Below are 10842 nucleotides of genomic sequence, written 5' to 3'. Positions count from 1 at the left end.
CCCCAAGTTTGCCAAAGCCGCCTTTAGATCAAATAATTTTCTTTGTGTGGACACCTCGTCCTGTAAAGCGAGCTTTGGATCTTCAGGCTCTATGCAGAAGCCAGTCGTTCTTACATCGCACTCAGTGACCGCGCTATCTGTAGCTCCTGCTGGGTTGGGGAAGCGCCCTGGGCGTCTGCCTCAGTCAGGAAAGCTCCAGCAGAGGGACGCCTACTCCAAATGCTGCACCTCTGCTTCCTCTGAAGGGACCTCAGGACATGCTGGGCTCTGCATCACTAGGTGAGGGTATGTCACTGTCACTGCTCTTTTTTTTTTTTTTTTTCAGGTAATTCACATTCTTGTGTGAAATTTTAGAGTCACCAAACATACTGAGGATGATAAAGTTAATTTCGACTTTCTCACCAGGTACAAAGATTCTTTTGCCAAAGTCACTTCCATAACTCAAAATCACATCTGCTCAGTGTTTCTCTTTGCCAGTGTGGATAGGTCAACAGATTGCATAGCCCACCACAGATGTGGGCAGAACATACCAGAAGATGATTTTCACCTTTAGCACTGGTGTTCAATTTTCCAAAGTCCTGACAAGCTGCTTCTCAGAGGGCTGAGCGAGGTGAGGGGGCCCCGGGACGAAGGATGCCTGTGGATGCTGGACCGTGTCTGGCCCCAGCCAGGTGAGCACCAGAGTAGAGTAGGGCTGGTCACACATGGGAACGTGGTCTATGTGACTCAGTATTACACATGGACACACTGTTCTTCAGACTGGAGTATATTTGTTGCATAGACACAGAACTATCATCTAGATTTCTCTTCCTTTATTCTGGAGGCGCCGGGACACTAGAAACAAACTTCTCACCAGTAGTCAGGGCAACCTTTGGTGGACCAATTTGTGATTTTTAAAAAAGGATAGAGTCATCAAGTTTTGGCCCAATTTCAAACAAGCTGTTTCCCGAATGGCCTTAACTTTGGCATCATATTGCTGTTTGTTGTCTGAAGCTTCAGCAGAAAGACAACAGGAGGTCCTACTAACACTTCTGCGTTTGATTTATTCAGCCACTTCTTGTGCCCATATGTGAAATGCTGCGCAGTATAGAAAACTTCAACTCCTCATGGACTCTCTGATGGATACCACTATAGGATTCTTCATGTTCGAGGTGGTGATATTTGTAGGTTTATGGTAAGATCAGACACACAGGGAATTTACAAGTGCTATTTCTTTCCAGATGCCATGCCATCAGTGCGGACTTCTGAAAGCGTGGACCTCACCTCGCTCCCCTGGGACCTGTTCTAGCATTGCAGGCCAGGGTGGCTGAGATGCACAACTCAGCAGAGGCCCCGTGGTGGGGCTGCTGTGGTGGTGATGGGAGCCCAGCATACGCTGGTGAGGGCATCTTGCCTGTCTGCTTACAATCCGGGTCCATTCAGAGCAAGCACGTCCACACAGCCCAATCCATGGAGAGGATGCAACACGGAGCCATGCACACTCTGCTTCAAACCTGGGTGTGTGGGACAGCAGTAAATGTCTCCTGGGCTCTGCGTAGACCTGGCTGGCAGAACGAAAGCTGGTAGGTGGGTGGGAGGAAAGGGATAAGACCATTTTTTAACTAAACTTTTTCTCTCTTTCTTTTTAAAAGGTTTTTACTATACGGTGTGTGCACTCACCAGGGAAATAGAGAAAAAGACAATGAGAAGGAAAGAGAAATCACCTCCCAGAGGTGATGGCCACACTACAATCGCTTCTCAATTCTCCTCCTGGGTTTTTGGACATGCTCAGTGTGATTTTCAAGCTGCTGGGTCTGGAACTCAAACTATAGTCAGCAATGTGGGAGTCCAGCACCTTAACCACCACAGGAGAGACAGAGTGAGTAAAAATGAGAAAGAACCCCCTCATGGGGTCGGTCATACCACAAGCCCTTCTCCTCTATTTCTCCCTTCTTTTGGGTTTTCCCAACAAAAAGTTAGGTACACTTATGCCACAGGTTAAAAAAACAGATCACATTTGATGAGCCTGACAACATTTTGAGACTGAAGGTTTAGTTTTTTTCCCTTGCTAATGGCTGTCAGAAATTTGTTGGAAAAAAGTCACCGCACCCCTGACTCTTATGTGATATGTGCGGTAAAGAACCCCAAGTGGCACCTTCCTGACTGAAGGTAGAAATGTCCAGGACAACAAGACGTTTGAGCTTCAGTCCTTCTGGCTAGACTGAAGGAGCCCAGTGGCCTTGGTGGACTTCCAACGTGGTGCTCACACCCTGAGCCAGGGAAGCAGCGGGAGGCAAGACCATTTTTTAACTAAACTTTTTCTCTCTTTCTTTTTAAAAGGTTTTTACTATACGGTGTGTGCACTCACCAGGGAAATAGAGAAAAAGACAATGAGAAGGAAAGAGAAATCACCTCCCAGAGGTGATGGCCACACTACAATCGCTTCTCAATTCTCCTCCTGGGTTTTTGGACATGCTCAGTGTGATTTTCAAGCTGCTGGGTCTGGAACTCAAACTATAGTCAGCAATGTGGGAGTCCAGCACCTTAACCACCACAGGAGAGACAGAGTGAGTAAAAATGAGAAAGAACCCCCTCATGGGGTCGGTCATACCACAAGCCCTTCTCCTCTATTTCTCCCTTCTTTTGGGTTTTCCCAACAAAAAGTTAGGTACACTTATGCCACAGGTTAAAAAAACAGATCACATTTGATGAGCCTGACAACATTTTGAGACTGAAGGTTTAGTTTTTTTCCCTTGCTAATGGCTGTCAGAAATTTGTTGGAAAAAAGTCACCGCACCCCTGACTCTTATGTGATATGTGCGGTAAAGAACCCCAAGTGGCACCTTCCTGACTGAAGGTAGAAATGTCCAGGACAACAAGACGTTTGAGCTTCAGTCCTTCTGGCTAGACTGAAGGAGCCCAGTGGCCTTGGTGGACTTCCAACGTGGTGCTCACACCCTGAGCCAGGGAAGCAGCGGGAGGCAGAGCCAGCCAGTGGACAGCAGAGAATCTGCACGCTCATCGCACGTGTCTGCTCAGAGGGCCAGGCGTACTTGCCTAGTAATCCGTTTTCTGTCTCAAACACAAATTTGACTCGCTCTACTTGTATGGGATCTTCAATGACCTGTGGAAGGAAGGAGACACAGGTTGGTAAATGAAGAAAGGAACTTGTCTTACAGATACGGGCACCTCCTTTATAATACTGTTCAAGAGATTAGTTTCTAATATAAAAGAACCCGGTACAAACTATTAGGTTATTGCCATAGATCTCAACCATACCTTAGATTTTAAATTAAGATGAAAACACTACTCAGTATTAAGCAATATTTAAAGATCCATTCACTTCCTGTCTGTGTTTCTATCAATTCTATCTACCATTCTCTGTGGGCTATGAAGTTAGGTATTTCACCAGCCTAGGGACAGAGGTTTATGCTCTAACTTGCTTACCGAAGATGTGCTAGTTTTGCTACTAGACAGGTTTAAAAGAGGACGTGAAAGCTTCAGCTGTGCTACAGTCTCACTCGGTGGAGTAGCCCTAGTTCTTGGAGCTTAATGATGCAGTGCAGTACATTATATGGGTTTGTGTGCCGGATGGACAAAATGCGTCCCACTCTTCAGATGCAACAATCTGCAGCTCATAAAACTACTAGGACCAAAAAGAAATAAAGGACCAGAAAGACAGGCTTTAACGAATGGCATTCAGGCCCAGCTGCAGTGGTGTGAGCTGCCAAAACACTGCTCTGCAGGCTGGGGCCACACGGGAAGTGCAGGTTCAATTCCCGGTCCAGTGTGAAGGCCAGGCATGGTGGGGCATACCTATAATCTTAGCCACTTAGGAGACTAAGAACAGAGGATTGCAAGCTCGAGGCTAGTCTAGCCAACACAGTGGCCAGACACATGTTTGTAGTCCCAGCTGGGAGGCTGAGGCAGGAGGATCATGACATGATGAGACCCTGTCTTAAAACAATAACAAAAAAAGCATTCATGATGTATTTTCTCATTTAAAAGCATTTATAAATGCTTACTCTGTGCTAAGGCCCATATGAAGCATTAGGGAACTAAGGAAACACAAACCTTACCCCGTCCCACTCTCTTTAAATAGCTCCTGGGCTAGTTTCTCTTACTCGCTTCAAAGCAGTTACCAAATGCTATTGACTTTCTTTTTGAAACACACCACGATCTGTCCCTTGCCCCCTCCTACCCTCTGCCTCTTCCTTAGTATAAGACTTGTTATTTCATACATTATTTTCAGATCCTACATGGCCTCCCAATTCTCAATCTAGCTTCATTTTTTAATTTTAAAGTTTATTTACCTCTCCCATGAGAGAGACAGAGAGGAGGAGAGACGGGATCCCCTTTAGGGTTCCCATCACATGACCCACTCTCAGTCTCAGCTGGCCCAAATCATGGACACGTATGTGTGTCTAGCATGCTTCGGAGGTCCTGGGATGTGAACAAAGGACCTTCCCCACGTGGGTCCAGCTACATTACTGCTGTGCCACCACCTGCTCCGCTTCTTTCTTTAAGTCCATCCTCCAGAACAACTGCCATGGAGTCTTTCTTTTGTCTTTCTTTTTCTCTATAGGGTAAGTATACTCAATGGAGATAAAGAGACAGAGAGAAAGCACCCAAAGGGGCTGGCCATGGGGTGCTTCCCTTCTCCTACATTCTCCTCTTGGGATTTTGAGCATGCATGCACATGTGCTTGGCATGTCCCTCAAGCTACCAGGCCTGGGACTTGAACTGCTCTGTTGGCCATGTTAACCATTTTAACCACCAAGCCACCCACTGGCCCTGCCAAAGGAATCTTTCTAAAGCATAAATTGGGTCGCATTAGTCTCCAGCTTAAAACACTGAAGGCAGGGGTACACACTTACACGCTTTCAGGGGCCAGGAGAAACTGCGGAGAAGGTGGGCTAGGCAGCAGACATGAGTACATGTGAGGACGTGGGGACTGGAGACCGCGTGCCTCATCTAAGGGGCACACTGCACTGCTCCAGGCAGCTGCTGTATATGGGGAGTGGGGTTAAGATGGCCAGATAGCCCGATTTTCAAAGATAGGCTGGAATCCAGAAAAGCAAAACAACCCCCACCCCCCACGATTCTGGTCAAACAAATAAGCATACAGGCAGAACTTGGCCCCCTGCCACCAACATGCCACCACTGGCTTACAGGGGAAAAGTCTACACGTGGCAGTATGCAAAACCTTTCACCACCTAGTGTGGGTTTCTTTCCCCAGCTGTAGTCTGTTCCTGCTCCTTCTCCTGGCCATACTTTCTACTTACAACTCTCTGAGCCTCCCAGGAACCTGGAGGTGAGCAGGGGATCTGGGGTCAGTTGCTTGCTCAGATCTGGCTCAGCCAGACTCTGGTTCTGCCAAGGGTGGTCTTGGGCAAATCATTCTACCTTAATTTCCAATAATGCTGAATTTGCTGAGTATAGCTGATCCTTCTATGCTTTTTGCATTTCTGAAATTTCACGGGTTCTTAAAGATTCTTTGTAGGGGCTGGAGGGTGGCACAGTGGTAAAGTATGCAAGACTCTGTGAGGCTGACCCATGGTGGGACTCTGTGAGGCTGACCCATGGTGGGAAGCTCCAGGTTGGCTTCTGAAGACTCCCGGGGTATGCTGGACACCTTTGTGCCCACCATCTGAGGCTGGCTAAGGCTGGGGGTGGAGCACACCACCAAGACTCCATTGGGGTGCTGTCTTCCTGTGTTTCTCTCCCTCTCTTCTGGCCCATAGAAGAAACAGACTTTAAAATATATTTATATAGTATATATATTAGTATATGTACAATCAGTAGTGTCTAAGAGTTGATGGACTATAAAGCCTGCAATCTACCTGTGAGGGTTATGGTGAGGCTGTGTTCAACGTGGTATGTTACCCACTGAGAGGCCTCCACAGGGGTCACCTCTCATCCATTACACCTTGGCTTTCTGCACTCTAGGTGTGTGTGTTCTTGTCCGGCTCCCTCCCTAAACTGAGCTCCTGGGAGGTAGAGTGTTTTACTGCTCATCTCTAAACCAAAAATGCACAAAGCACACGACTGCTGTGAAGAGGACTCAGATGTAGAACAAATGAATGGAAATACAACAAAAGGACATACAGCTTTTATCTACAAAAACATGCTGTCTAGAAAATACCTAAATACAAGCAAATCAGGACATTTATGGCTTACCAGTATCTCATGAAGTAGTTGGAACGTATTCTTCAACTCATGGGGTGGAGCTGTTTCTAGTTGGTTCTGAAATATTTTTTAAAAGCAAAAACACTCTATTAACTCCTCAGTGGAAAGCAGAGTGGAGCGGCAATCAACAACGCTGGATCCAAGTCCCTGTCCCACCACTACCTGGCTGACCTTGGACAAGTCAATTCCCCTCTCTGGGTCTCAGCTTCCCCAAATGCCATATCTAAGAACCAAAATAAGCAACTTCTACGGTCTTTCCAGCTATTACATACAACCAACACTCCATAGTGAGATGAAAAGTGGACAGTTTAAAGTCACTGGACAGACCAAATTGACATAAGGATATATCCTATTTTGTTTTCCAGAATACGCAGGTGTAGCTATGAGGATGCAAATAAGAATGCTCTGGGGTAAGTGTGCTATGAACCAAATATATAAAAAATCAGCTTTAAGAATGAAAAAAAGATCTGCCAAGACACACTAAATGAAGAAAGTTAAGGTCATAAACCCATACTCCTTTGTGCATTTTAGTAAATAAATGTAAATACAGTGGGAAAGGATGTGGTGTCCCAGCATTACACTTCCAAGGTGCCAGGTACGCAGTACATCCTACCCCTCACTGAATCCTCATGACTTGTGAAGGCAGTCACATTTCTTCCCATTCTGCACAGAAGGAAATTACCTAAGGTCATATAGTTAGTAATAGCAGAAAGGAACTTAATCACCTCTCAGAGTGGTCCATCTGTACCGAAAAGGGATGACAATGAAGAGCTTAAAGACATAACCTACTATCACGTCTGGTGTAAAGAAGGCAAGGGAGAAATTCTGTGCACAGGAATGAATACCTACAGGGTAAATCTGTACAGAGCCCACAAGGGAACAATGTGACAACACTGGTCCTTGTGGTGGTGTGGGGCAGAGGGCACAGGGATGCTGTGGGTCAAAGCTGCTTCAGTCTTACTTGTACGCTTAAGTTTTTCACAAACAGAATGTAGTAGTACCTATGTAATTCAAAGTTAAATATAAAAAATGAATAAAAATGATGCGTCTCCTTAACCGTTTTTCTAGTAATACCTAGGAAGGCAGAGCACAATGGTTAGGGGCACAGGCCTCGGGGGCAGAAGGCTAGGCTCGAACTACCACCTTGCTGGTTGCTAACTGTACAACCCCCAGGTGGTTACTCTGTGCTTCTGTTTCTTCCATTGCAAAATGGTGATAATTGTACCTACTGCATAGGACTACTTGAGAATTAAGTGAATTAAGTGTATAATATATTTAGAACAGCGTTTGTCATCCAGCAGGTGCAGTATGATAACAATAATTACTACATTGATCAGAGCTTCATAATTGACTACATTGCTATTTCAGAAGGTGAGAACCTACTTTTTATTTTAAAATGTTGCCTGAGGAAAAAAATCTGAAATTGGAAAACCATTTTGCACAGCAGTAGTCATCATCACATTATTATTAACTTTAAAGAATGTGCATTGCTAGGAAGAGAATGGTTAAGTAAATTAAGAAACATAAAAAGATGAACTATATTGACAGGCTACTTTTTTCCTTTTTTTTAAAGAGAGGTTTTTGCTATAGGGCACGTGTGACCACCAGAGAGACAGACAGAAAACAAGAAATCATCCCCCCTTCAACACACACACCGGGGGATGACCATAGCCGCAATCCCTTCTCCTCTAGTATCCTCCTGAGATTTTGGGCATGCGCACACATGCACCTAGCATGAGTTTCAAGCTGCCAGGTCCAGGACACGAACCACAGCTGACTACATGGGAGATGAGCAACGTAACCATTATGCCATCTGCTGGTCCCAACAGGCTACTTTTAATGATATGGGAAAATATTTCCAATGTCAAGTGAAAAAGAGACAAATCATAAAGATGATAAAATCCCAATTACACTAAAACCATGCATTAGAAAATAAAAAGATATAACAAATACAATCAAGAATAAAAAAGAACACTCATGGTGACTATCACTGAATAGCAGAATTATAAGTTCATTTTTCAATTTTTCATTAAAAAAAAAAAACCCCTTATTATCCAGATTTTCTGATTAGGAAAAAACGATTCAAGTTATAAGAGCAGCACAGGCTGAGGAGCAAAGGAGCAGTGGCCCAGCGTCTCCGCTGAAGGTGCTCCAGCCACCTGAGGTCTGGCGAGCTCCTACCTTGATGAAGTGCAGCATCGTGAAGGAAAAGTGCTCATTACAGAAGCAGCAGTACACCACCATCTCGATGAGTGCCAAGAGCGAGCCCGGCAGCTCCCGCAGAGCAAACATGACCTAATGACAGGACACAGAAGGAGTAAGCTCTTCCCAGCCACAGCGTGCCGCCACTCCGTCATCCCTGGCTTCCCCGAACTGTACTCAGATCAACAGACTCTGAATAACTGCTAGAGGTCTAGATGTTACAGTATCTGAGCCTGTCTGAAATTTTATGCAAATCTGTATAATTTCTTCCAGGAGAGAATCACCGTCAGATTTTCAAAAGCAAATGCCCCCAAAAGACTTAAAATAATCAGTGATACAGTTAAAAATGTTAAGCTGAGGGGGAGACAAAACAGGGAGAGAGGGAAGGAAGGAGGGAGGGAGGGAGGGAGATGGCACAGAATTGTGGATGTAATTAAAAACCATTGTACGGGCCAGACAGTGGTAATGCAATGCTCTGCAAGGCTGACCCACATGGTAAGGTTCTAGGTTCACGTCTGGAGACCTCCCTGGATGCTTGGGGTGCATATGTGCCATGATCTGGGGCTTGCTCAAGTTAGGGGTGGATTGTGGCATACAGACTGTTGAGGGTACTTGCCTGTCACTTCCTCATTTTCTCTCACGAAGAAAGAAATTTGGAAAAACACCAGCAGTATGATACATTGTTCAGATTTATGTACATGTAGATCAGGTTATGGAAGAAGGGCTGGGAGATTAAATGCACAGGACAGGACAGCTCTGGGTGAAAGAGGAAGCGGGGATGATGATAAGCCACACGGCAAGTGCCACATGGGGGGCTGTGAGCAGCCCCCTTCCATATGCCTGAGGTTTAAAAAAAGTAGTAGCAGGGGAACAAAGAGAGACTGGAACAAAACCCTCTGATGATAAACTGTCGGTCTGATTGACGAAGCGCTTTCTATCACCTCTGGGGCCTGGCAGGGTAGCTGGCTGGGCTGCACCTGGAAGTCCAGTTAGTGGTTGAGGAGAGGAACTAACAGTATATTTTTCCATTAATTACTTATATTTGCCATATACATAGAGAGGAAACTTAATTTGAAGGAGTCATTTCTTCTCTTAATAATACTCCATCAGAATAACATGCAAAATATAACTAACAGCGAACGGTGTTTTTCTTTAAATAGGAGAATAAAAAAAAAGCAAGTGGCTTTCGAGTAACAAGTACATACCTCTAACAGGTAAGGCTTCCCCTCAGACAAGAACAGCAAGGCTTCTACTTCCTCATGGAGGGGCAGCAGAGGGCTCGAGGGGGCGATGCTAATAGGTGGCCGCTGTTTACACATGCCAGGAGCTTTGGGAAGACACAAGACAAAGCCCAAAACTCACTTGGGGTTACCCCAAGAGACAGATGTCCATAAGGAAATATGGCTCTGTCAAGACACACTCACTCTTTCTTTCTTTCTTTCTCTCTCTCTCTCTCTCTCTCACACACACACACACACACACACACACACACACACACACACTCTCAAAAGCTGCCCTCACAGTCTCCTGAGAAGCCAGACTTGCAGACAAGAACAGATGCTCGTCTACTTCCTTCACCTGTGTCTAAGGTGTAGCTGTGGACTCCCAGTGGGTCCCACTCAAACGATCTTTCAGACAGAAATATAAACAACACGTGGGAAATGCCCAAAGCTAACACTGAGGAGACACTGGACAACTCACCAGCTCCTCAAATAATGGCCGCCACCACCTATGCTAAGCAGAGCAACCCATACGGAAGGGGTTACCTTGTTTGCTAGAAAAAGGATGGATACTCCAATTTTCTTTCACAAAACAGTCTGAAATCATGAAATTAGGTAGCTTTTCTTTTTAGACAAGTGAACCAGTCTAGAAAGCAAACTCTACCTTCCAATGACATTGGTGCTCTTCTCATTTCCTCTAAGAGAGTCAACGAGCATTTCTTTTTCAGAATGCTGCTCTGAGATTTGTCCCGCGTTTCCTGCCTTTAGGTGGTCCTGGCCAGAGGACATTACACATGAATGCAGCCTCAGGGTCAGAACCTGGAGCCCACAGCCTGGCTGTTTTGCCACTTACTGGCTGAGAAGCCTTGGGGAAGTTACTAAACCTCTCTGTATCTTAGGGACAAGATCTGGTGGTTTTTGTTTTCAATCCTTTTTTTTTTTTTTTCCTCTTCTCATCTATAAAAGGGGCTAATCTCTCTCACAGGTTTGCTGTGAAGATTAAACACAGTAACTTGAAAGTACCACGAAAAAGCATAACACACAGGAAACACTGAATACACTTCTGCTGCTTAGTGTATTATTACTGTTGTTGAGAACGATATACAAACATGGCACACACCTGTAGTTTAGGATACTGGCTAATCACACAGGACAACTTGTATCTTTGTTACATTAAATGATGACTGTGCTCTTGGTTCTGGGTGACAAGATAGGGAATACTACCAACTGCATCTTAGATTCAAATTTGTTT

General features: G+C 45.1%; 1 protein-coding gene across 2 annotated transcripts in view; it reads right to left on the bottom strand.

Annotated features, from left to right (window-relative positions):
- The window catches only part of USP24 (ubiquitin specific peptidase 24), a gene marked incomplete at its 5' end in the record, with an annotated part of 162154 nt that overhangs the window by 11337 nt on the left and 139975 nt on the right, over positions 1–10842 (bottom strand). For both annotated transcript variants that reach the window (XM_014586891.1, XM_027770887.1), the window contains 4 exon segments: positions 3037–3103; positions 6160–6225; positions 8350–8463; positions 9576–9697. In XM_014586891.1, the coding sequence (XP_014442377.1) occupies positions 3037–3103; positions 6160–6225; positions 8350–8463; positions 9576–9697 (369 nt within the window).

The sequence above is a fragment of the Tupaia chinensis genome, unplaced genomic scaffold (genome assembly GCF_000334495.1).
Source record: "Tupaia chinensis unplaced genomic scaffold, TupChi_1.0 Scaffold000165_2, whole genome shotgun sequence".
NCBI classification, from domain to species: domain Eukaryota; kingdom Metazoa; phylum Chordata; class Mammalia; order Scandentia; family Tupaiidae; genus Tupaia; species Tupaia belangeri.
Note: the sequence above shows the minus strand (reverse complement) of the source record. Positions and strands in the feature narration are given on the sequence as shown.